Source organism: Hemiscyllium ocellatum, chromosome 2 (genome assembly GCF_020745735.1).
Source record: "Hemiscyllium ocellatum isolate sHemOce1 chromosome 2, sHemOce1.pat.X.cur, whole genome shotgun sequence".
NCBI classification, from domain to species: domain Eukaryota; kingdom Metazoa; phylum Chordata; class Chondrichthyes; order Orectolobiformes; family Hemiscylliidae; genus Hemiscyllium; species Hemiscyllium ocellatum.
In genome coordinates, this window is record NC_083402.1 from 21,125,253 (window position 1) to 21,153,088 (window position 27,836).

The 27,836-nt window shown below is 42.8% G+C and overlaps 1 protein-coding gene across 2 annotated transcripts in view; it reads left to right on the forward strand.

Annotated features, from left to right (window-relative positions):
- The window catches only part of wdr17 (WD repeat domain 17), a 167,552-nt gene that overhangs the window by 102,785 nt on the left and 36,931 nt on the right, over positions 1-27,836 (forward strand). For both annotated transcript variants that reach the window (XM_060843103.1, XM_060843110.1), the window contains exons 15-21: positions 2,678-2,827; positions 6,248-6,378; positions 11,435-11,560; positions 18,422-18,577; positions 20,924-20,988; positions 24,073-24,205; positions 27,226-27,320. In XM_060843103.1, the coding sequence (XP_060699086.1) occupies positions 2,678-2,827; positions 6,248-6,378; positions 11,435-11,560; positions 18,422-18,577; positions 20,924-20,988; positions 24,073-24,205; positions 27,226-27,320 (856 nt within the window). The remainder of the gene's footprint in view (positions 1-2,677; positions 2,828-6,247; positions 6,379-11,434; positions 11,561-18,421; positions 18,578-20,923; positions 20,989-24,072; positions 24,206-27,225; positions 27,321-27,836) is intronic.

Consider the following 27,836-nt stretch of genomic DNA (forward strand, 5'->3'; position numbering starts at 1 on the left):
CCTGTTTATACTCTCTTCTACCCTCTTCCATTGGTCAGTAGGTATAAAGGTTTGAATGCATGGTATGAAGAGATTCAAGAACAGCTTCTTCTCTGCTGTTATCAGACTTTCAAACAGAACTCTTAAATGTTAATTCTGATCACACTCTCTGGACCTTCTCTGCGGCTGTAATACTATGTTCTGCACTCTGTTCTGCCACCCTGATGCACTTTGTCTGGTACAATCAGCTGTACAGCAAACGAAACAACCCTTTTCACTGTAATCTGGTACATATGGCAATAAATAAATCAATCAATCAATCATTGAAAAAGATCACTGCTGATCTGATTGTGGCATCAACTGTACGTTGCCAACTGTAGCTATCCTATGACCTTTGACTCCCTGTCAATCAAAAATGTATCCATCGCTGTCTTAAAATACTCCATGTCCTATCTCCTCTGGTGCCTGGAGAAATGGGTACCACAGACTCATGACTGTCTGAGTTAAGAAAATCATCTTCATTTCCAAGGTGAATGGGAGACCCTACAGTTTTAATGTGTACCTTGTTAATTCTAGTCTCTCCTCATAAGGGGAAACATCCTTTCAGTATCAACATTGCCTAAACACCTATGGAATTTATATGTTTCAGTAAGGCCACCTCTCAATCTTCAAAACTCCCTCAAACAAAGCGCAAACCTGTCTTTGCCTCACAAGGTAACCCTTTTCTGCATAGCTTCTATATTCTTTCTTAAATAAGGTGAACAAAACTACACAGTACTCCAGTTGTGGTCTCACTGTACAATCATAGCAAAACATCTCTGCTTTTGCAATAAATGACAGTTTTTCATTGCCTTCCTAACCTGCCCAATAACTTCTTAAAAATTTATTTACCAGGTTATTGGATCCAGATCCTTCTGTACCTCAGCAATCTCTCTCCATTTGAGCAAAGTGCTGCTCTTCTGCCTTACTGTCAAAATGGACAAGTTCATATTTTCAGATATTACACCCCAGCTGCCATATTTTTGCCCATTCACTTAATGTATCTATGCCCAAAAGCCGTTTTCCTGTGTACTCTTCTGAATTTGATTCTGAAATTGATTCCCTATATATCTTGGTGTATTTAGCAATCATATATTTGGTCCTTTCATCCAAGTCATTGGCAGATGGCGCGGTGGCTCAGTGGTTAGCCCTACTGCCTCACAGCACCAGGGGCCTGGGTTTGATTCTCACCTCAGGTGACTGTGTGGAGTTTGCTCGTTCTTCCTGTGCCTGTGTGGGTTTCCTCTCACAATCCAAAGATGTGCAGATTAGGTTGTCCATAGTGCCAAGTACATTAGTCAGGGATAAATGTAGGGGAATGGGTCTGGGTGGGTTACTCTTCAGAGGGTCAGTGTGGATTTGTTGGCCTGAAGGACCTGTTTCCATGCTGTAGGAAATCTAATCTATAATTTGTTGGCAGTTGAGACTGCAGTCCTGATCCCTATGACACTTTACTCTTCACATCTTGCCAAAATAAAAATGACCCATTTATGCCTCCTCTCTGTTTCCTGTTTGCTAACTGATCCTTTATACATAGTAATATTTTATGCCAAAAACCTTAAGCTTGTATTTTGCACAGCAGTCTTTCATGTGGCAACTTGTCGAATATTTCCTGGCAGTGTAAGTACAGCACATCCGCAAACTCCCTTTTATCCTTGTTGCTCATGACTTCTCCAAAAGCCTCTAATGAGTTAACCAAACACAAATTTCCGATCACAAAACCATGTTGATTCTCCCTGACTGCATTAAGACTTTCCAATTATCCTGTTTTATCTTAACAAAAGATTTCAGCAATTTTACCTGTGACATGTTAAGTTAGCTGGCCTGAAATTACCTGGTTTCTGTCTCTATCCTTCCTTGAAGAGAGAAGTTAAATTTGATATTGTCCAATCAAATGGAAACTTCCCAGTTTTCAAACTCAGACAAGTCCTATCTCACAAGCCATTCCTCTGAAAAATCTAGGATGAAATCCATCAGGACTTGTCAGCTTTTAGTGCTAATAATTTGCTCAGTCCCTTCTGTCTTGCGATTATAATGAATTGACAATTTTAAGTGCCCTTTTTCCTTTCACCTGTTGTTTTATAAATTTTGAGGTAGCATTTTAATTCCTTTAGATTTAGATTAGTGTTGAGACAGACCCTTCAGCCCAACAAGTCCACACCGACCCTCCAAAGAGAAACCCACCCCCCTAACACTATGGGCAATTTAGTATGGCAAATTCATCTAACCTGCACATCTTTGTGATTGTGGGAGGAAACTGGGGCACCTAGAGGAAACCCACACAGACACGGGGAGAACATACAAACTCCACACAGACAGTTGCCCAAGGTGGGAATTGAACCCAGGTCCCTGGTGCTGTGAGCCACCGTGCCTCCCCACAATTGCAGATGGATACGGAATATCCATTCACGTGTTATTCCCTTACTTTCTGTTATTAATTTCTTAGGCTCACTCTGTAGAGGACCAGCGCTCATTTTACCTACTCTTTTCCATTTTAAGTATAATTTCAATGTTAACTTTATTTTGGATTTCTTTGAAAGAGGCCATTCAACTCAGCATATTTGATAGTAGGATTTTTTGTTTTTTGGAATGTAATGTTCTAACCTTGCCTTTTTGAATTTTTGCAGTAAGTAACAGGAACTTAATTCCATCACCCCAGGTTTGACCTGTCACCCCAACAGGCCTTTTACCATGGCATCATGTTCGAGAGACTCCACAGTGAGGCTTTGGTCATTAACACCTCTGATTTCTCCTCTCCAAATAAACATTCTGGCTGAACAACAGTGGGAGGAAATAATTGGGAATACAGGTAGGTGTACCACCGGATCATATTCTGATTTACCCCAACACCCTTACAGGTTTGAAGAAAAACTCGAGTGCATCCTCCTCGAGCTGCTTTCATGAGAAACCAAACTTTAGCTGTGCACTCAGAAAGGAGTTTAGAAGGGTGGGGGGTGGGACCTGATTGGAATTTACAAATTATTCAGAGGCCTGGTCGGAATGGGGATTGGAAGAGGATGTTTCCATGATCGGTCAACCCCGGGCACACCTTCAGAGGAAAGGGACAATCCTTTATAACTGAGATTGAGAGGAATTATTTCAGCAGAGGGTGGTTAACTTATGGAATACATTGGTGCAGAAGACTGTGGAGGCCAAGTCATTGAGTGTAATTAAGACAGAGATAGATAGGTTCTTGATTAGGAAGGGAATCAAGGGTTATGAGGAGAGGGCAGGAGAATGGGGCAGAAATATCAGACATGACAGACAGACTCAAAAGATTTATCAGGATGTTAACGAAAATGGAGGTTTTGAGTTATAAGGAGAGGGTGGATAGAATGGGACTTTTTTCCCTGTAGCATTGGAGGCTGAGGGGCGACCTTATAAAGGTTTATAAAATCATGAGGGGCCTCGATTAAGTGAATTGCCAAGATTTTTACTCGTCCAAAACCAGAGGACATAGATTTAAGGTGGGAGGAGCAAGATTTAAAAGGGACCTGAGGCGCAACAGTTTCACTCAGAGAGTGGTGCACAGAATTGCCAGAGGAGTTGTTAGAGGTGGGTACAATTACAATGTTGTAAAGGACAATTGACAGGTACAGTGATTGAAAAGACTGAGAGGAATATGGGTCAAGCATAGGCAAACAGGACTAGTTCAGTTTGGGAAACTTGGTCAGAAGAAGCAGATTCACCTGAAGGCCGTGTTGCTGTGTTGTATGAGTCTGCGAATCTACAAATGCCCTAATTCTGCTCCTATATCCTATGGTCTAAATACATTCAGATCCTTTGGCTATAATCTCTGGTTCAGACAATGCAGACTTGTTCAATGCATCTCCCAACTAGGACATTGGAATTCAATAAAATTGAATAGGGATTCTGAGTGGAATTCTATTTGGGATTCATTTGTTTAGTCAAAATAATGATGACTGATTTGAATGCTGTTCCTAAGAGCATAAGAAGTAGGAAAGAGAGTAGACAGTTTGGTCCTTCAAGCCTGCTTGGTCTGAGGTCTTTACCTCAGTCATGCCTTCCTACATTATTCCCCTTACCTCTTTTTTTTTTCCGGAGACATCTTTTGATATCTATATTGAAAAAAAAACAACTCCGGAGCAAACCAGTGCTGTTTGGGATAAAGAAATGTAAAGAATCTCAACCCTTACATGTAAAGAATCTTTCCTCATCCAAGTCCTAATTAGCCAATGTTTTGTTCTGAGACTCTGACCCCATGTTCTATCCCTAACAATTGGAAACATATTCTCAACAGCTGCCCTGTTAGAATCTTTTATCCTTCAATCCGAATTTGAAAAATACTGGGTCTTTTGCCCCCAGATCTTCATACCTTATTGCCAGGAATGGCGGGATTGAGCTATAAGGAGAGACTGAATGGGCTGGGACCTTTTCACTGCAGCATAGGTGCTTGAGGGGTAATCTTGTAGAGGTTTAGAATGTCATGAAGAGTTTAGATAAGGTGAATGGCAAAGGTCTTTTCTCCAGGTGGGGGATTTCAAGTCAAGGGGCATGTTTTTTAAAGTGAGAGGAGAAAGATTTAAAACAGACATGAGGGGCAACATTTTTACACAGAATGTGCATGGTTTATGGAATGGACTTCCAGAGGAAGTGGTGGATGTGAGTACAGTTGCAACATTTAAAAGACATTCGGATAAATACATGAATAAGACATGTTCGGAGGGATATGAGCCAAGTGCAGGCAGGTGGGACTAGTTTAGGTCAGGAACATGGTCGGCATGGACTGGTGGGAATGTGCTCTTTGACTCAATGACCTCTTCTGAAAGATGTTGACAATGGCTTTCCATGTTTACCCCACCTCCCCCCACTCACCCTCGCCTGATTTCACTCCCATGACGAACGCTCTCGAGTTGGTGAACACAGAAGCATAGAACGTCAACCCCTAACCTCTGTAAGAAATGCTTCAACTACTGAAAATCATAATGAACATTCATAAATAAATTAGTGAACAGAAATAATCATGATAATAAATTTTAAGGGGAGGCAATGGCCTCATGATATTATTGATAAATATTAATCCAAAGACCCCCCGTGGACCTGGGTTCAAATCCTGCCACCCATGAATCCATTGTCGATTGTCAGGAAAAGTCCATCTGGTTCACTAGTGGTTCTTTAAGGATGGAAGCTGCCATCCTTGCCTGGTCTGGTCTACATGTGATTCCAGATGTACAACAATGTGATTGACTCTTAAAGTACCCAGAGGGATGGTAATTAGGGATGGACAATAAATGCTGGACAGGCCAGCGACGCCCACATCCTGAAAATGAATGAAAACAGAAGTGGTGCAAATATGGAGTGGCCCAACAGCACCTGGAGAGATAGGAATAGAGTCATTGGCTGAAATTTCCCAGCCCTTTCAAGGTGGGGATAGACCGTGGGGGGTGCAGTTGCTGGACTGCTCCCTGACATGTTCATGTGCCTGGAGCACTTTCCCAAAGGCAGTCTGTTTTACACCATGGCCCATCTATTAAGAGAATAAAGCTGCCACTTTATGGCCATTTCGTGGCAATAGTGGTATTTTTCCATTTTCAAAGCAACACCTCACCTTGTGCATAGGCCTTAGAAAGTAGGCCATTCAGCCTTCGAGCCTCCAACTCAATGGAGTTGGCACATCGATGCCTCTGCTAAATCTCCCCTCCCCTTTCCAGAGCCATGACAGTCATCAAGCCACACTCCCTTATATGGAGGGGCCATATCACAAAGATGGCCTGACGAGAACAGAGTGGTGCTGAAAATGTGTTGCTGGAAAAGCGCAGCAGGTCAGGCAGCATCCAAGGACCAGGAGAATTGACGTTTCGGGCATGAGCCTTTCTTCAAGAATGAAGAAGGGCTCATGCCTGAAACATCGATTCTCCTGCTCCTTGGATGCTGCCTGACCTGCTGCGCTTTTCCAGCAACACATTTTCAGCTCTGATTTCCAGCATCTGCAGTCCTCACTTTCTCCAAGAACAGGGTGGAGAATGGGAACCCAATGGGTGTACATGAACTAGTGGGGTATATCACAGCTCACTGGCTTGAGAAAAACTGGCCCCATCTTCCTCACCTTCACAATAAACTATCTTTCCAACAGCATTGAAAACCCATCCCACGCGGTAATGTCACCATTGAACTGATCACTAGCACTGGTGCCTGTATGAGAATGGCAGGAGACGAGGAGAGAATTTGCTGAGTCAGTTCACACCAGAATTCCTTCAATGTGTTTCAGATCGTGCAATGTCCCCAGGTGCTCCCCCTTTGCTTTGTGGGAAAGTGTCCCGGGATATCAAGCAAGAGCTGGATAAACTCACGAGTAATGTGCGGATTAAGAAGCTGAGATGGTTCTCGGAATGTTTGTCAGTAAGTCCTTCTATTGTGGTCACTAGATCTCATTACGTTGCAGAAATAATGTCAAGTTCAGCAGTTTGACATGATCGCCAGTTCATTGAATCCTGATTAGCATCTTCAAAATTCTGATCCTTGATTCCAAATCACTTGCCTTTTCCTGTTTTGTAATGGCCTCCAAGTCACAACTATCCAAGATATTTGCACTCTTCCAATTCCAGTAACTTCCTGCATATTACTTCCTGTTTCCTTGTTTATTCAGAGAGTAGTAAGGGAATAGAATGCCCTGCCTGCAACAGTAGTAGACTCATCAACTTTAAGGGCATTTAAATAGTCATTGAATAAACATATGAATGATAATGGAATAGTGCAGGTTAGATGGCCTTCAGGTTGGTTTCACAGGGCAGCGCAACATCTAGAGCCAAAGGGTCCCTACTGCGCTGTATTGTTCTATGTTCTAATTGCTCTACATTTGGTGGATATATCTCCAGTTGCCTGGTCCCTAACCTCGGGATTTCCCTGTTGAGGTCCTTAATCAGCATGGTGTGTTTAAAGCTCCTGCGAAGCAATATGGGCTGCTTTACGGTATTAAAGGTCCTACATAAATCCAGATTCTTGTTGTCTCACTGTACTGAGGACTGTATGAAACTGTTGTTTGTGAGTGATCGAATGCTAATTGCTCCTGCGACTAAATGTTTCTGAAATCCCCCCCCACCGTCTCCCCGCTAGATACATCCACAGTGGGGTTTCTCCTCACTGTGCAGTCTCCTCACGGAGAAATGGAGGAGAACCAAAGCACCAGGGAGCTCAGAATCAACTGGAACCTCCAGCAGCGGCCGAACAGCCTCCAGACGAGGAGGTGACAGCTGAAAGTTCCAGTCAGGATGTGGAGGAGATGCAGAAGGCTGAGTTGGTCAAGGGTCCTCACTGCTATATCTTCTAAAGGAGCAATGGGCAGTTCCACAGCAATCTCCAGACATCCCCGGATGCTGTCACAGAACAGTGCCACCTGCTGGATGGAGGGCCTGGTGTGATATGAAAGAGTGGATGGCCATCAACCTTCTCTGGAGCCGTGAGGGGGGCTCCGTGCGTATCGAGCGACAAGCCGACACTCACAGAAGTTGCTGCTGCTGATCAACCTGGCAGGCCTGCATGGCAGTGGCAAGCTCTCCAGGGAGTTTGGGGGACCCTCCTGTACCAGTGACAGCTGTAGTGAATTTCACACAAACTGGCTGCTTGTAAGGAATCACTGGGGAGCTGTTCCTGAGATGGTGCCAGATCATACCGTTTCACCTCATTCCCCTCTACCGTGATGCAGCTGGATAGTAGGTATTGCCTACTTAACTGGCTTTCCCCAGTGGCTATATACTGTCAGTTCCGACATAATACAATAGTTCCGTCCTCCTGCGATCTTGCGTTATAAGAAAATGGTGCAATAGCCATGCCAATAAAATCAATGGGGCCAGATGCGCATTATAGCCAATACAGGTGAGGAAGGTTCGTGTTCTGTGAATAACAGTCTTAATTCTTCAATCGCGTTAAAGCAAATTCACTTTGACGAAACACACATTATGGCAGAGTACTGTCCACGGGTTACACCAAGAGCACCATATCTTAACGCCGGCTGAGAGAAACCCTCCGTGAGACTCCCTCCCCCACAGAATTGACATGGCTGTTTATGGCAAAATGAAGCCCAAGCTTTGTCCACATTTCGGCTTCATCTGCCCTCGAAGTTACAAAGTCACAGGTTGTTAATAGCTGGAGGATGTGGGACAGATAAATACTTTTCATACTGTGAGCATGTCCCACAATGTCACTTTTGTGTTGGCATTTAGAACATTTCCAAACATTTTTCAATTCTGTCGTCGGTTTATCTCCCAGTATCAGCTTGCATTTGAGACAAGAAAGGTTAAGGGATGTAAAACAATCGTCCTGTTACTTGTGTTTCAATGCTTTGAGGTCCGTTTAGTGATCTCCTTGACATTTATCCTCGATTGCAAAACAGCCTCTGTTTTCATTTCAAGTTTCCGCACTTTGATCCGTAAATAATGAGTGACAGGTCCAAAAGATGTGGGAGGAGAAGCTGGCCATTCAGCCCATCGAGTCTGTTCCACAGTTATTGCACATGATGTAGGTTACTTATGTTTTTAAAATCTTGCATTTTTTTTTGGCTACGTGAGGCACATAGAGTTTTTGGGAGGGTTGGGCACACTGAGCTCTAGCAGGTTCTCTCACTGTTTCTTACCAGACTCACCTCAGTAACTGTCTACCATGCCCCTGTAACGTCTCTCACATCTCGTCTTACTGCATGGCATTCTCGGAACGAATGGTGACTCAGTGGATATCTCAACATTAACCAGCATTCCTTGCACCTGTGTCATTTTTAAGAACACATGGTCACCCAGGTAACCATCATTAGTCTGGAGTGTTCCTGACATTTGCTGTGGACATGGTAGACAGGTGAAATTCATATCCCTTTGTGCGGGCAGAATTTTGACGTCCTGCTCCACAGGGTGGTGCCAATTTGGGACTTCCTCCTCCTACATGACCAGCAGTGTAGGCCACAACTCCAGACCATGTCAGACTGCTCTGAGGTTGCTACTCAGTTTAGAGCAGTCTCAGCCGCCTGGAAGAACACATAGCCTTCTCCAGCTTAAGCACCATCATCCTGTCTCCAATACCTCACACTCACTCTAACTCTGCTGCTGCACCCAACTCCCACCAAGACTCATTTTCTACCACTCTCACTACGCCTGCAACATCTTTCCCATTCGCCCCCCCTCCCCCATCCACCCCAACCCATGGCAGCACTCACCCAGCATGCCATCTACGCTACCTACTCACTCACTTGGGACACCTCACAACCTGCACCAGCAGTGTCAGTAGCTGTACCCCCCTCTTTATCTTCCATAATGCAGCATAATTGACTCTCATAGCATGAGGAAAACAGGAGACAGTGAGGTCTGCAGATGCTGGAGAGCAGGGCAGAAGTACTCAGGATGGGTGGCATGCTCCCCATGACTCAGCTCCTCACCTTCCATGCAGAGTGAAGCCTGCCTCTAACTGCCCTGAGCACAGCCTGGACTGGTATTGGAAGCTACCTTTGATTTACAGTGCCTGAGCAAAGACTATCCCCCTCCACGTGACAGAAGACTGCAGCTATATGAGCCTGGTATCTCTGACTGAGGAGCCATAGCACCAAAAGACCTTGCAAGGTAACGATTCTGTGAGCGTCCAGGTCAGCTGAGAGTCTGTGAACACTAAGAGAGCAAATGAGGAGCGCGGAAATATAGCCTAGTCCAGACCATGAGCTGGCAGTGTGTTCCTGAACAACCCCAGTGTCCTTGCTGCAGCATTATATTGACAGTCACCAGTGGAGCATTGAAATGCAGAAGTGTCCTGGAAGTGATTCTGAGATGAGAGCTGTTAGAGGCTGACACCATGTAAGATCCGGAGTCTGTAGATCTGAGGTCTGTGTTGCCAGTATCTATGCAGTGTGCCCTGAGATGTCAATGTCCAGTTACCAACATGGAGATTGTCCAGAGCGAGTGAGGAACAGTATCTGGCAGGTTCCTGTTTCCCAACATTGAGCTTGTTTGGAGAGTTTGTTTCGGCAAGAAGCTGAATATTAAAGAGGTGAGTTGGATTGTTAACAAGGCATTTAATAGACAACAATAACCATCAATTAACAACTTGTTACATCATTTGTGAAAAGTAGAAAAGATAGAGTGGGACATTCTTGAGGCTGAGATGGGCTTCCCTGATTCTGCCACAACATATTGCAACTGCCCATGTTGTTCAGAGCTCTATAAGATTCCAACCAATGGCCTTGCTCAATTAACACTAACTGAAGTTATTTGCAAAAGAAGTGATTACAAACCAGGACTAAATGCTTTTGATCTTGTTGGGAAACCACAGAACAAATTTACCAAACAACACCCACATGAAGAAATGGCCAGCAATATTTCACTTCTTTTAATTTAACACAGATCAGACCCAAAGTAAATTAAACATCAATTAATAAACAAATGAGACTTGAAATGAAAAGGTATATTTCAGTTTACATTGTAGATACCATATCTTACACATTGTATGGCCTGCAAAAGTGAACAACTGTTGAATTCCATCTGCTCTAATATTGTCTTTGGGTTTCTATTCTATTAGCGATATGGCCAGCATATAAATTAGAGGCAGATGTAGGCCACTCAGCTCTATGGGCCTGATTGAATGAGATCAGGCTGATCTGCTAACTCTACATTTCTGGCTCCTCCCAAAATACTTATTTAAAATCTATCTCCCATGGCCTAACGATATTCAAAGACTCTGCTTCCACCGTCTGTTGAGGAAAAAAGACCCTCTGAGAAAATTGTACAGAATAGTTTCATTGTTACAAAGTCGAGAAATAGTCCCTGTTTTTCATTCCTTTACACTTCCCCTTTGTCTGCAGGTCTGATTTATCGCTGACCACACAACCTTTGAATCTTAAAATGTATCATATGGGAACTGCTTCCATGTCAAGGGCTGCTATGTCGCATTATATTTGTCTCATTAATCAAGAAAATATAGTTGGTCTTTGCAACTTATGCAAAAAAAACGGTTTTTTAACCATTTGTAAACAATACTGATTCCTCAGATTCTTTAAAGAAATTCATTTTTTTTCTTACAGTGCTGCTTCAAACATGTTGCACTGTTAATTTCTTAAAACAGTTCAAAATATGTGCAGAACAGGTAGGACACACAGAGGCTGGAAAGTCTGGGTATCATTGACATAATTTAAAAGTTAGAGCTGTATGTTCAGAAGTAGGATCAGAAAGCAAATCTGGACACCAAGGATAGTAACTAGATGGAACTTGTTCCAAAGATGGTAATTGATGCTCGATAACTTGTTAGTTTTAAATATGTGATTAACAGTCTTTTGATAACCAGGACTATTAATCAATATGGACCAACATTGGTAATATGAAGTCAGGTCACAGATTAGCCATGATCTCATTAAATGGTAGAATAGGCTGCAGGGCAAAATGTTCCTCATTCTTCTCTCTTTATAAATGCTTACTTGTGTTCTTCCTAGCCCCCAGGAGGCAGTAAAAATCTCTGGGACTTGGTGGCTGTTTTAAAAGACCAAGATGACAGTCTACTCCCACAGAACTACTGCAAAGGAATAATGCACATTAAACATCTGGTCAGGTTCAAAACTGTAAGTAATGGAGGTTTTATCATGCAAGTCTCAAATGAAGTCTCGTATCTCAGATTGGTCAAATATGTTCCACAGTGAGACTACCTCAAAGTGATTGAATGGTGAAAGAATATTGAACTGTGATTCAAATATCAACACAGTTAGAAATATCGTATATGGCCTGACGTTATACTACCTGCTTAATAATGAGCAGTCGGATAACGTTTACAGTATACTATTTGGGCACTTGTATTTTTAAGTAGTGGTAAATGGGTTTTGATTATCAGCTTTATCGAGAAGACATGTTTTTCTTTAAGAGTCAGAAATTGTTTTCTAACTGTGAGTCAAAATGGCATTTATAATCAACCATGTGAATTATGTTGATGACTAGATACTTTATTTGATGAGATAATTGCTGAAGTGTTGGATAATTTAAGTGTGGTGACCCAGAGAGAGACAGGTAGAGGGGCCTTGAGCAGGTTCCATTCAGGAGAGAGGATCCATATTGGCCGAAGTACTGTTCAGTGGCCTCAACATTCATCAAAATCAGACAAAGGTAAGTGAGTTTGCCTGTCTGTCTTGGGGAGAGACAGAGAGAGTTATATCTGCTGAATGTACAGAAAGTTGCTCAAAATTTGCATCCTTATTCACACAGTAAGAAATTAAAGTGTGTAGATAGAATTGATACTTTAATGGATTTGCATGTGTGTGTAAAGGATTTGGCTGGGAATAAAAAAGGGTTGAAGATTTCTTTTAACTGTCTACACAACCTTTCCAAACTTTTTGTTTATTTGTGTGTAATAAGCTTTGTTGTTCTTTCCTTAAAATTACATTTGTTAACTCTTCTAATCTCCAGAATAAGGTGGGTGAATTTGCAACATGGGTTGATACCTGGGACTTCGATGTTGTGGCTACTTTGGAGACATTGATAGAGCAGGGACAGGAATGGTTGTTGCAGGTTCCAGGATTTCAGTGTTTCAGCGAGAACAGGGAAGATGGTAAAAGAGGGGGAGGGGTGACATTGTTAGTCAAGGTCAGTATTACGGAGGCAGAAAGGATGTTTGAGGATGCATTTACTGAGGTAGTATGGGCTGAGGTTAGAAACAGAAAAGGAGAGGTCACCCTCTTGGGAGTTATCTCTCGGCCTCTGAATAGTTGCAGAGATGTAGAGGGACGATAGCAAAGATAATTCTGAACAGGAGCAAGAGTAACAGGGTAGTTGTTATGGGGCCTTTAACTTTCCAGATATTGACTGGAAATACTATAGCTCAGGTACTTTATGTCCTATGTTTGCAGGATGGTTTCCTGACAACGTATGTAGACAGCCAACAAGGACAAGGCCACATTGGATTTGGTACTGGGTAATGAACCTGGAGAGGTGTTAGATTGGAGGTAGGTGAGCACTTTGGTGATAGTGACTACAATTCAGTTATGTTTACTTTAGTGATGGAAATATACTGGTATATTTCCATTCTTGTCCTCCAGTATATATGGTATATACTGGAGGACAAGAGTTATTGCTGGGGAAAGGAAATTATGATGTGATTAGGCAAGGTTTAGGATGCATAGGATGGGGAAGGAAGCTGCAGGGCATTGACACAATTGAAATGTGGAGCTTATTCAAGGCACAGTTACTGTGTTTCCTTGATAAGTACGTACCTATCAGGCAGGGAGGAAGTTGTCGAGTGAAGGAGCTGTGGTTTACTAACAAAGTTGAATCTCTTGTGAAGAGGAAGAAGAAGCTGATGTTAGCATGATACATGAAGGCTTAGTTAGGGCACTTGAGAGTTACAGGTTAGCCAGGAAAGATCTAAAGAGAGATCGAAGAAGAACCAGGAGGGGATATGAGAACTTGTTGGCAGATAGGATCAAGGAAAACCCTAAAACTTTCTATTGGCATCAAAAGAATGACTTCAAAAAGATTAGGGTCAATCAAGGACAGTAGTGTGAAGTCGTGCATGGAGTCCGAGGAGATAGGAGAAGTGCTAGATTAATATTTTTCGTCAGTATTCACACTGGAAAAAGACAATGTTGTTGAGGAGAAGACTGAGATACAGGCTACTAAACTAGATGGGATTGAGGTTCCCCACGAGGAGGTGTCAGCAATTCTGGATAGTGCGAAAATAGATAAGTCCCCTTCTCTGATGGGATTTATCCTGGGATTCTCCTTCCTGAGAAGCCAGGGATGAGATTGCAAAGCCTTTGGCCTTGATCATTATGTCATCATTGTCTACAGGAATAGTGCCAGAAGACTGGAGGATCGCAAATGTTGTCCCCTTGTTCAAGAAGTGAGCACATTCTCCCCGTGTCTGCATGGGTTTCCTCCGGGTGCTCCGGTTTCCTCCCACAGTCACAAAGATGTGCGGGTCAGGTGAATTGGCCATGCTAAATTGCCCGTAGTGTTAGGTAAGGGCTAAATGTAGGGGTATGGGTGGGTTGCGCTTCGGCGGGTCGGTGTGGACTTGTTGGGCCGAAGGGCCTGTTTCCACATTGTAAGTAATCTAATCTAATCTAATCTAAAGTGGAAAGAGAGAACACTTTCTGACCATTGGCGGCACGGTGGCACAGTGGCACAGTGGTTAGCACTGCTGCCTCACAGCGCCAGAGACCCGGGGTCCAATTCCCACCTCGGCGACTGACTGTGTGGAGTTTGCACATTCTCCCCATCTCTGCGTGGGTTTCCTCTGGGTGCTCCGGTTTCCTACCACAGTCCAAAAAACGTGCAGGTTAGGTGAATTGGCCACGCTGAATTGCCCGTAGTGTTAGGTGTAGGGGAATGGGTCTGGGTGGGTGCGCTTCGGCGGGTCAGTGTGAACTTGTTGGGCCGAAGGGCCTGTTTCCACACTGTTAAGTAATCTAATCTAATCTAAACCCTGGTAATTATAAAGCAGTGAGCCTTACTTCGGTTGTGGGTAAAGTGTTGAAAAAGGTTTTAAGAGATAGGATTTATAATCATCGAGAGAGGAATAAGCTGATGAGGGATAATTAACATGGTTTTGTGAAGGGTAGGTCATGCCTCAAACCTTACTGAGTTCTTTGAGATGATGACCAAACAGGTGAATGAGGGTAAAGTGGTTGATGTGGTGTATATGGATTTCAGTAAGATTCCCCATGGTAGACTGTTGCACAAAAAATGAAGGTGATTTAGTGATTTGGATCAGAAATTGGCTAGCTGAAAGAAGACAGAGGGTGGTGGTTGATGGGAAATGATCATCCTGGAATTCAGTTACTAGTGGTGTACCGCAAAGATCTGTTTTGGGGCCATTGCTGTTTATCATTTTTATAAATGATCGAGATGAGGCTGGGTTAGTATATTTGCAGGTGATAGTAAGGTTGGTGGAGTTGTGGATAGTGCTGAAGGATGTTTCAGTTACAAATGGACATAGATAAACTGCAGCGCTGGGCTGAGAAGTGGCAAATGGACTTTAATGAAAAGTGTGAGATGATTCACTTTGGAAGGAACAACAGAAATAGAGAGTACTGGACTAATGGTAAGATTTTTGATAGCGTAGATGAGCAGAGAGATCTTGGTGTCCATGTATATAGATCCCTGAAAGCTGTCACCCAGGTGATAGGGTTGTTAAGAAGGCATATGGTGTGTTAGCTTTTCTTGGTAGAGGGATTGGGTTTTGGAGCCACAAGGTCATGCTGTAGCTGTAAAAAAACTCTGATGCAGCCGCACTTGAAGTATTGCGTATCGTTCTGGTCATTGCATTAACGGAAGGATGTGGAAGCTTTGGAAAGTGTGCAGAGGAGATTTACTCGGATGCTGCTTGGTATGGAGGGAAGGTCTTATGAGGAAACGCTGAGGGACTTGAGGTTGTTTTCGTTAGAGAGAAGAAGGTTGAGAGGTGATTTAATTGAGACATATAAGATAATCAGAGAGTTAGATAGGGTGGACAGTGAGAGCCTTTTTCCTCAGATGGTAATGGCCAACACAAGGGGACATAGCTTTAAACTGAGGATTGATAGATATAGGATAAATGTCAGAGGTTGTTTCTTTACTCAGAGAGTAGTGGGCGCATGGAATGCATTGCCTGCATCAATAGTAGACTCGCCAACTTTCAGGACACTTAAATAGTCATTGTATAAACATATGAATGAAAATGGAATAGTGTAGGATTGATAGGTTTCAGATTGGTTCCACAGGTCGGTGCAACACTGGGGGCCAAAGGGCCTGTACTGCATTGTAATGTTCGATGTTCTATGAATACGTCTAGTGTCTGACTACGGTAACCAAATTGCTAAAGCAAAATTATGTTTTATCAAGACAGATTTGACTTGTCCACTATTAATATCATTTGGCATCAGAACAGCAGGTTAACATATTGAAGTCCTTTTCATGATACCTTTCATATAAATGTATTGGTTTATGATATCACAAATAATTTTCAAGTTAACAAATTTATTAGCAAGAGAACTAGGATATAACTTCCCAGCTGTTGAATACTGATAAGATCACATTTTATCGCTTGTTCTTGGGATGTCAAGGCTATTGACAAGTCTGGCATCTATTGTCCATTTTAAATTGCCCTTGAGAAGGTAATGGTGAGACGTCTAAACCACTGCTATCCATCTGGTCAGTGGCTGTGGCAGTGGTGGCTGTTTCTTGGTTCAAGGACAATATCTGCTCAGAGTCAAGAACTTTTGCCATTGAGTTTTGTGTGACTGGATGGGCCAATTCTGACACCACAGATTTTTGAACATGTGGTGCAGGTTGTGCCATTTTCTTTCTGTCCTTTCCTTCTCTGTCACTACTCTTAATCATCATTAAGGTGCTGGCGTTCTCTTACCTCCATTGGTACTGTGTGCTGATGGTGTAGGAAGGGTGTACAGAGCAACCTCAGTTATCCGAACCTCGATTATCCTAATTTCGGATTATCCAATTAAGATCTCAAAGTCCCGATGCTTGGATAAACTGTGACTACAACAAAACATAAGACCTAAGGGTGTAAAAATCTCCTGTTCCATCTTACTTTGCATCACTTGAAGTATGATACTCCATTTGAAACAAGATCCTCTGTTGTTAAATAATAGCTATATATTAAATAAAAACTTAAATAAGAAAACTTAGTGAGAGAGGCCGGATTCGGTGCCATAGCGTGCCTGTAGCAAGGAGAACGTGCGACACCACTGGCCACCGGGAGAACTGCAACCTAGTTTCACACCCGCTCCCCACGGCCAACAGATCAGTTATCGGAACATTCGATTATCCGAACAAAATACTCCCCACTCGTGTCGTTCGGATAATTGGGGTTGCCCTGTATTTGAGGCAGTGAAAATGATGCCTGGGAAGATGGTGTTGAACTACCTGAATATAGTTGGAGCTGCACTCTTGTAACAAGTGGGAAGTATTCCATCAGCCTTCTAACAGATGCCTTGTGGACAGGTTTTGGGGAGAGAAGAGGTGAGTTACTCATTGAAAAATGTTCAGCTTCTGTTCTGCTCTTGTGCTCCCAGTATTGATGTGACTGGTCACATTCAGTTTCTGGTCAGTGGTAGCCTCCCAGATGTCGACAATGAGAGACGATAATGCGATTGAATGTTCGATTTTCTCGTGTTGCAGACTGTCATTGCCTGGCATTTGTGTAGTGCAACTGACTGATGACTGGAGACAAGATCAGATCCAGTATGGTAGCTCGGGAATTGAAATTCTGTTCATTTCTTTGGCCCTGTTGGCTTTGCTCACTGCTGCCACTTGCCTTCTCATTGCGATTGAGAAGCTTTCAGCAGTGAATGTGGTAGAGAAGCAGCATATGATTGGAATTGCTGACCACCTTCAGAGGGACTGGAAAACCTTGAGGTTCCAACACTTGAGCTACCTCTGAATTGCGCTGAGCTCAGGGATAATGTGTACCAGCAATCCCACTTCATCCCCTTCCTGCCCTCCTACTTAAATAAGGGAGGTTTTTTTGCCCCTGCCAGATTATTGACTAGGAATCTCTCTCATTATAACGTGGCTTCAGCTATCATGGTGCCTGCTGCAGTGGGCTGCTTTAAAGTCCAGGGTCAAAATGTATGGTGCTGGAAAAGCAGAGCTGGTCAGGCAGCATCCGAGGATCAGGAGACTCGAAGTTTCGAGCATAAGCTCTTCATCATTTCTGATAAAGGGCTTATGCTCGATATGTCGATTCTCCTGCTCCTTGGATGCTGGCTGACTGGCTGTGCTTTTCCAGCACCACATGTTTCGACTCTGACCTCCAGCATTTGCAGTCCTCTCCTCCCTGGTTTAAAGTTCATGCCATTTCTCATTGCTCCCCCCTTGCTTTTCTTAAGCGAGTCACTTTTCAGTTAAGTGATCCAAAATTCATGCAGAATCCTCTAATATAGTCTCCTCCTTGACCTGAAATCTCCTCAAGTCATTCTACAGAGGGGGCCTGAGGGATCCCAGGGGAATCTCCAATGCAGATCACAGCAGTTCCCTACACAAAGAGGTTTGTCAAATGTGACATTGGTGGGAAAAGAAATGAAGAGGAGAATGTCCAAAGCAAGCCTGTTCTTTAGAATCTGCTCAGGGAAGGTCACCGTAGTCTTAACAGACCATATGACTGCTCTGTCACTGGAGAGAGATGGTTGGTGGTTCAACCTGGGGGTCACCATACCTCAAATGAGGGGGAAAATTGAGAAGATAGGATCTTCAATGGTAACTTCAGCTGGTAAGAAAATTGAACCCGCATTTGTTGGTATCACTTTGCATCACAAATCAACCATCCAGCCAACATTAGCTAACCCACTCAGTTAAGAGGTACATTAAAAAGCAATAAAATATTTTAAATGAAATTTTATGTTAAATCATCCCTCTTCTTACATTTAGCCTTGACCTGAGAATGAACTTTGACTGACGCATGTCAATTTTTCAAAGATGAATTTGTTTTTGTACAGTCCAAAGCTCAAGAGTTAACGACCGTGAAGATGTCCAAATTTGGAGGTGGAATCGGTGCACCAACCAAGGAGGAGAGACTGAAGGAGGCCGCTGGGATTCATCTGCGACTGGGTCAGATCCAGAGATACTGCGAGCTAATGGTGGAACTTGGAGAGGTTAAGTATTTAATAGTGATAATCAGTCAGGCAAGAAAAAGCACAGGTCATTAGGAACTCATATATACCTCCATTTTCAAATCTCGGTCAATCTCCTGCTCAAATAGAAAAGTGGCGAAACTGATTTTTTTTTGTCTTTCTGGCACTACAGAGTCAAAAGCTCCAGGAATCTCTGTACCATTTATACTGTTCAGTCTGCACTTCTGTAGTGCTTGAGTTTACATTCATCCAGTAGATGTAAGATAAATGTGTTCTTTCTCTGGAAGCTGGGTTTGAATATAACTAATGCGGACCATTTATTATCAGTCCCAGTAAATCCAAATCACAAACTCTCCATCATTTGGCACAAATTGATAGTCATTACATCATATCAATGCAATTATTGCAAATAATGTAACTAAATGCCAATGTCATGTTTAATGCAGTAGGAGCACTCTACTGGGATTGAAACAATCGTCTATTTGAATGTTAGGAGATTTGATTGCATTTCAAACCTCCCCGACTGTCTCTCATGTTCTCCATGGCTGCGATGATAAGCACCTTTCTATTTTTGACATCAGTGGATTCTGATTCACTCAAGATTGTCTTAACGATGAATGGTATGAAGGTCTAATGGCAAATCCAGTGAACTACTGAGCTGTATGTCAACCGCTCCATCAGCAGCTAATTGCACCAGTGGCATTTGAATTGCCCTGAGCTTGGGAGGACCGAATCAGCTGCCCAATTGAGGTGGCAAGTGAAACTATGTAGATTCAGGGTCGTGGCAGTTCTGTCTGTCATAACGAAATGGCAACGCCACATTGATTGGCTTAGCACTGGTTGACAGAATAGTCCCCCCGTTCAGTTCATGCAGGTTGCTGGGCGGGAGTCAGTTGAACAACTTGGAACATCACGAAAAGGAATTGGGGCATTTTCAGATGGAGAGAAATTCTACATGAGAACAAAATTGAGCCTATCTGTGGCTCTTCAGGCGTCACACATTTTTCACGACAGATGCAAACATATCTTTGAGAAAAATATTTTTTTTTCAGTGGAAAGACACCTCGATATTTCCTGGTGCTGCTGTTGCAGAGCCTTCTGGTGGGATAGCTCCTTGATTTATTTCCTCTCTATAATGTTTGTCTTCTCCTTGCTTAATAGGTGCAGGGTTTATGAGGCAGTCCCTTCGTAAAATCCCTACTGTGCAGAAAGAGTCCATTCAGCCCATCAAGTCTACACTGACCCTCTGAAGGGCAACCTACTCAGACCTACTCTTTCCCCACCCCCCCATCCCCATAAGCCCACATTTCCCATGGTTAATCCATCTAACCTGGACACCACGGGGCAATTTAGCATGACCAATCTGCACATCTTTGGCCTGTGGAAAGAAATCGGAACACCTGGAGGAAACCCACGCGCACACAGGGAGAATATCCAAGCTCCACATAGACAGTCACCAAAGGCTGGAATTGAAGCCATTGTCCTTGGTGCTGTGAGGTCACAGTTCAGACCACTAAGCCACTGCGCCCCACTTGGGGAGCACATTAGTTTGCACAGAGATGTTAACATGCATTAATTTCCCAAGGAAGGTGTTTACAAAAAAGCATGATTTATGAGGTAAATATGTAGCCAGACTGATCTAGCTTTGCAGTTTGACTATCAAACAGTCAACTTTTCTGAATTTGTGAACAATTCTATATTATGGAAGCACTGTCTTCATGAAAGAGGTGTTTGCCAAGTGCCTTTCAAGCATCAACTGGTTGATATTTTAGACAAATGTGAGGATGACAGGTTTCTGTGTGTGTGTGCTTGTAAATCAATGAAGAAGAGCTTACCAAACTGCTTTCCATGCAGAAGGTCCCTCTTGTGTTTGTATCGATGTGTCATAAGGAGATCTCTTTGGCATAAGCTATCAAGCTAGATGTTCACAAAATGGGCTTTAGTGGTCAAAGAGACAGGGACAGAAATGAAATCATCCGACATTTGAGTCGTTTTCTCCATGTGACCCTTGCTCTGATCCATCAAATGATTCCTTCTTTACAGTAAACGACAATTCTTCCTCAGTACAAAAAGACTATTTTTTTTCTTGCGTGTTTGGAAGCAGAATTTAATTAGCCAAAAATAGCATGACTTTTAAAATTATGCGTGAGGTTTTTTTTGTAGGGACAGGAACTAAAGGGTGGAAAGACAGCAGTGCAGAATTGCCATGGCAACTCCTAAACCCAGTACTTTACCTTGACTTCCTCTGACATTATAATCACAATTGATATAGATGACAGTGTGCCAAGGCTGCTGTGATATTTACAAAAAAGACATTTGAGGAATAAAGAGCACAGCTGGGTGAGCTAACTTTCATTTGTGTTTCAGTGGGACAAAGCACTATCAGTGGCACCTGGGGTGTCAATGAAATACTGGAAGAAGCTGATGCAACGGTGAGGAATCTCTTATCTTTGGTGATGTGCACAATAAATTTAAACGCTGTTACACGACCAAATATCTCGCTCATCTGTTCCCTCAGTGCCTTTGCCAACATTCCTCCCATATTCAAACAGAGAGCAGACATCCTATTTGCTGGTGCTAACAGCAGTTGCTACAATTTATGGTGCAAACTACTGTTTGGCCTGATGATGGAGACTCATTCCTTTTGATGCGGTGAGGCAACAGATAAATGTAAGCAGTGATGTCATCAATTTGCATATATGCAAGTAAAAAACAAGTAAATTGATCATTCATGCCTCATGAATGTCTTATGCCTTGTGATAATTTACCCTGGTTGGTGAGTTTAGAATCATGGGCCCTGGGAGGAAGTCACCCACTACCTATCCCTACCTCACCAGCACCATCGTCCCCTTTCCTTAATTTCCTCCCCCCCCACTATTTAGCTGCAGTTCTCCTCACACACACACCCCAGTCCTGAAGAAGAGTTACGTGTTGAGTTGTCCACCTCCTGATGGCTGCCTTGCTTGCCGTGTTCTTCCAGCCACCTGCTTGTCTACTTAGGACTGAGGCAGAGAGAAATATTTTTACTTAGTGGGTGGTAAACCTTTGGAATTCTGTAGTCTAGAGTGCTCTCAAAGCTTAGTGCTGGATGTGGATCCAATCACTCTGTGTAAAAGACATTTAAATAAGTACATAAATGGGATAAGTATGGAGAGGTATGGGCCAGGAGCAGGTGGGGCTAGTTTATTTTGGAATTATGTTTGGCATAGACTAGTTGGACCGAAGGGTGTGTTTCCATGCTGTCTGACTTTATGACTCAGTCAATTAATATGTTTAGAGTCAGGATTAGCAGATTTCTCACTAACAATGATGTAAAGAGATAGGGGGATTTTAATGGGGAAAACAGCACTTAAAAAGGCATGATCGTAGGGAATAGCAGAGGAGTCTCAGCAGGCTGAATGGCCTCCGGCTCTTGTGTTCCTGTGAAATGACTTAAAGCTGATAAAGTCTGGTTGAAGATTTGGTGTCCGTTGTTGTGGTTCTGTTCGCCGAGCTGGAAGTTTTTGCTGCAAGGACTGCACAAAACACTATATAGGACAAACAGGAAGACAGCTAACAATCCACATCCACGAACATCAGCTAGCCACAAAACGACACGACCAGCTATCCCTAGTAGCCATACACTCAGACAACCAGGAACATGAATTTGACTGGGAAAACACTACCATCATAGGACAAGCCAGACAGAGAACAGGGAATTCCTAGAGGCATGGCATTCATCCACAAACTCCATTAACAGACACATAGACCTGGACCCCATATACAAACTACTAAAGCTGAAACTGACACCCGGAAACGGCAAGAAGATCCATCAACAGACACATCAACCTGGACCCCACATACAAATTACTACAGCTGAAACTGACACCCGGAAGCGGCAAGAACAAACCACTATAAATACCGGAAGAAACATCAAAGCAGCGCTTCACAGGAGGCTCCAATAGCACTGATGATGTTCCCTAGCCAGGGAACGAAACGTTTGCAGCAAAAACTTCCAGCTCGGCGAACAGAACCACAACGACTTAAAGTTGAACTGTACAATGCAAATGTGGGAATTCCTTTTGCTTTTGGGCAAACATATTGCCAAATCCATTTGTACTGAATGTATTATTGATCTGATGATACAGAACCTTGTTACAATTCACAAGTAATAGTTGCTGTGACCCTTAGCATGATATGTCATTCTGTTGAGTATTCTCTTTAAGCTTTCCAGGTGTTTGACTATTCACTAAATTAACACCAGCAGGGTGAGAATAATGAAAGCAGAATTAGTAAAATACATAGAATCCTACTGCAAATTTTTTATAATACAGAAATTAAGAAATTTTCATTGTTTCTATATAATATTATACTTTTAGGGTGTTCCAATATAGTTATATCGAAGATGCAATTTCTTTTCTGTTGGTAAACAGGTCTCCTGTATTGTGCACAGCAACATCCCAGAAATAGGAAAAAAACCCAAATGATTAATTAAAATATTACTGAACATGAGAAATATTTGAAGCTACATTCTCTCAGGTCCAAAATGGTTCTAACAAAAGGCTACAAATTGGTAAAATACTTCATCTGGTTTACAAAACAGAAAAGAATAAAGTAGCAAAACAGCGAATTGGAGAAAAATATTTTGAACTGAGGGGTGACCTTATAGAGATTTAGAAAATCATGAGGGGTATAGACAGGATTAATGGGGATGTCTTGTTTTCCAGGATGGGGAATTTCAAGACTTGGTGGGCATATTTTTAATGTGAGAGGAGAGAGGCTTAAAAAAGACACGAAGGATAAATGTTTTACACAGACGGTGGACCGCATATGGAATGAACTTCCTGAGGATGTGGTGAATGTGGGCACAGTTACAGGGTTCAAAAGACACTTTGATAAATACATGAATAGGAAAGGTTTAGAGGGATACACACCTCAAGCAGACAGGTGGGACTAGTTTAGTTTGGGATTATAGTTGGCATGGACTGGTTGGACTGAACGGTCTGTTTCTCTGTGACTCTATGGAAAGGAACAGAGTTCAAAGATGTGCAGGTTAGATGGAGTGGCCATACTAAATTGCCAGTGATGTGCAGGCTGGGTGGGTTAGCCAGGGGAAATGCGGTGTTATGGGGTAGGATGGGGAGCTGGGTCTGGGTGGGATGCTCTTTGAATGGTTAGTGCAGACTTGATGGACTGAATGGCCAACATCAGCACTATAAGGATTCTGTCATTCTAAAACTTTAAAATTTCCCAATCTGTGGAGTCTGTGATCTCCAATTTGGAAAGGGTACAGGTCAGGGGAGGATAACACAAATTTAAATGGTGGTTTACAATAGGGTTCAGTTGTACAGCTATCCATACATTTTAGTTAGGCAGAGTGCTGCCTACAACTCCCAAGAAAGGACCAGAACATAGACGGAAATTAATCCTAAAAGGAAACAACATGCACCTTCAATATTGGATTAGTCCGTCAGAGTTACCAAGAGCAGGAAAGTATTGAGTGTTTTGAAGCATTCAGGATGTTTCTATTTCTTCAGGAGAGCTGACCAGCTAATTCAAGAAGGGAATGATGAAGTGATTCCATACTGTATTGCCACTGGGGATGTGAAGAAACTGGTGTCTTTCTTCACCTCTCGAGGCCAGCTGAATGAAGCACTCTTAGTTACTCAGGTAAGCTATGATTGCCAGTTGCTGGTCATATTACTCATGAGGATCAATCTTGCCATCTCTGCAGACAAGCCAGGTTCAAAGGGCTCTGATTCTCTGACCCTCCGGTTCCCCAATCCTGTGTTTGAAGAAGAGATTTACAAAACCGATTCTCCAAGTTAAGCTCAAAAGGAGCATGGCTGTCTGCTAAAGAACGTTGCGATGAATTTGGCCTGTATTGAAATCTTCAGTAATTGAGTTCTTGTTCTGAGGGGAACTGAGGCCAGTTAAGGGGGAGGGTCCTGTCATTAGCCTTGTTTAACTCTCAGACCAGGAATCGACACAGGGCTTTCCACACTGGAAAGCTCCCTTCACCATTTTATGTTTTCGTTTTCCTGCCAACTCACATGTGACCTTCTGGTTGACAGAGCTTCTCCCAGTTGCTGATGGGAAATGGTTGCCAAAGATACTCAGCTACTAGACAGTTGATATTTCTCAGATACATATTAAAACACGGTCACAATCAAATGTGATCCACCTCCCAACAAGAGTTCTCAACCACAAACTGCATCCCATCAGTTCAACTGCAATGATATCAGCTTTTCTTTCAGTCTGTGTGATAGCACAGCTTATTCCTGTACCTACAGAAACAGGCACAGTGCTTTGAAAATTGAACATCTTTGTCCAGTTTCCCCTGTGATGTATACTTTGAGATTTGCATGCACAATTTTTTAATGTTATTTGGCGTGATGTTGCGTTTCTGGTTTTTGAATTCAGGTGACACATGGATTAGCATTTCTGCCTCATAGCACCAGGGGCCCAGGTTCAATTCCAGTCTTGGCTGGAGTTTGCACTTTCTCCCTGTGTCTGTATGGGTTTCAGCCAATTGGTCTGGTTTTCTCCCACAGTCCAAGTGAGGCGGATTAGCCATGGTAAATGCAGGGCTATGGGGATAGGGTGGGAATCTGGGTTTCAATGGGATACTCTTTGGAGTGTCGGCTTGGACCTCATGGGCTGAATGGCTTCCATCTGCACAGTAGGGACTCTGTGAATTGGTAACCAGTGTTTTTTTTCTGTGTGATCTGAAGTTAATAATTAACCTTTAAGCATTTCTGTCATCATGCTGATTTGTTTTAAGAATAGTTTTTGAACCCTGAAGCTGTTGAGTGAATGGATATGCATTGCTAATTTACCTTGGTTTGTTTTAGAGTGTTTGAGACCCAGCATAGTAAATAATGGGGTCTCACAAATTTGTTAGAGAATTCTGTAATTTGTTTTTTTATTAAACTTAAAGGAAATCCCCATCAGTAAGCGAGAGATGTTTAGTTTCTCTTTTGACTTTGAGTGGAGCAGTCCTATGAAATCCTTAAAACTGGGTGGCAGGATAGAGCAGTGCTCCTGAGAAAGGAGTGATATTACAGTGAGTTAGATTAAAAAAGGAATGTCACCATAGATCTGGAAGGCACCTCTCCCATCAGGCAGACAACTGATGGTGAGTTTAATCTGAGGGTCACCAGACCTCAGACGAGGGGCAAGGTTGAGAAGGCAGGGTCGCCATAGTAACCTCAGCCATATTGGTGTCACTCTGCATCACAAACCAGCCTTCCAGCCACCGAGCTAACCCAGCCCCAAGTTGTGAATTAAATCACCTTGGATCAAAAGAGGTAGTGTTCCAGACAAGAAGTGTTAAGGAAAAACCCTGAACAGGTTTTTTTTTACTTAAAGCTCAGTACTCTGAAACTCCGGTGTACTGTAGTCTGAGAAGAATGATATATTGATTCTGGTTTAGAATTAAAAATCGGGAGTGTCTCAAACAAGTATTAGTTACATGGTGTAATATATGAGTAGTTGATTGGCAACTGTATTAGGGTGTGTTTTGGGTATGAGACAAAAGCTGCATTTTTTTAACTTTATAATAGTATTTTGTGATCAATGGGATTATACCTTCATTATGTAATTTAAATCTTTGAGTTTAAAACCAGACAATTTGGATTGTTCTATTTTGTTTTTGTTCTTTTTGTAAAGTAAAGCTTCTTCATTGTGTGCAGCAAGGGACCTTTTTTTAATTCATTCTTGGGAATGAGGGTGTCGCTGGCTAGGTCGGCATTTATTGCCCATCCCAGAGAGCAGTTAAGAGTCAACCACATTGCTGTGGGTCTAGAGTCACACATAGGCCAGACCAGGTAAGGATGGCAGTTTTCTTCCCTAAAGGACAGTAGTGAACCAGATAGGTTTTTCTGACAATTGACTTATGGTCATCATTAGACTCTTGATTCCAGATTTCTCTTGCATTTAAATTCCGCCATCTGACATGGTAGAATTCAAATGCAGAACCCCAGAGCATTGCCTGGGTCTCTGGATGAACAGCCCAGCAATAATACCACAAGTTCAGCACCTCCCCATTTTGCGAAAACCACAACAAATCAAAATGTGATCTATCAAGCCAGGTTCCTTTCTGGAATCTAAATTATCTGATAGTGAAATCAGCTGGGATTGTAACATTTTGCACCTTGAAATGGACACACATAACCGACACAATGCTGCTGATATTCAGAGAGATCATGCAGACGATTCCTGTGGATAAATCTGAAGACCGAACTTGAAGCAGAGTTGTAGATTATTTGGCTACATCTAACCTGAATTGGGAACACTTGATGCTGACTCCAAGTGAATGGAAATTATGACATTAAACATCATGGCCCTTACGTCTCCTTCCAAAATGGAGCACTTCATCTGTAAGCGGGGTGTCACGTAGCCCTGGGAGCTACTGCTCTGTGAAGGAACCAGTAGCTCAAGTCATTGAGAACCTGTGATGTGCTGGTTTGCAGCGATCATGGTCTGTGCACGGGCAATCTGAGGCAAAGTGAACAAATCATTAGTGCACAAAAACTTGAGGACCCTCAATTACCAGCATCTGTTTTGCATGGAGAGGAGAGTCTTTTCAATCCTCGCAGAGAAAAAAGATATTTGATAGCCATCCCATTTGCAATCACTTGAAGATTGAGCATTGTCATATTTTTTTCCATTTTGTATTGAATCTATAGGCAGCCCATGAAGGAAACATTCAAGGACCACAGATCTCAGCACCAAATGGAGCAGCGTGTGGCGATGGGAATAACAAATCAGAAGATTACAATGAGTAAGTCACTACCTGTTTTAGCTAGGAAAAAGTGAGGACTGCAGATGCTGGAGATCAGAGTCAAGAGCGGGGTGCTGGAAAAGCACAGCAGGTCAGGCAGCATCCAAGAAGCAGGAGAATTGACATTTCAGGCATAAGCCCGTCAACAGTATTCATTATTTTCTGATGAAGGGCTTATAACCGAAATGTCAATTCTCCTGCTCCTTGGATGCTACCTGACCTGCTCTGTTTTTCCAGCACCACAATCTTGACAACTACCTGTTTCACCTGGACAATTAAGGAGCAACAAAGAACAGAATTTGATGACTTACGTCCAGAGATAAAGGCAGGTCTTGTCCTTTAAACTATCATTATTAGTCATGGAGTCATTCAACAGAGAAGGAGACCATTCAGCTCATTCTGTCTTTAAAGCACCTTGGGTAGAGCTGTTCACAGAATGCCATTCCCCTGCTCTTTCCCTAGTGCCCTGTACATGGTCTTCCTCCCAAGTGTATTCATCTCTCTTTTGAAAGTTAT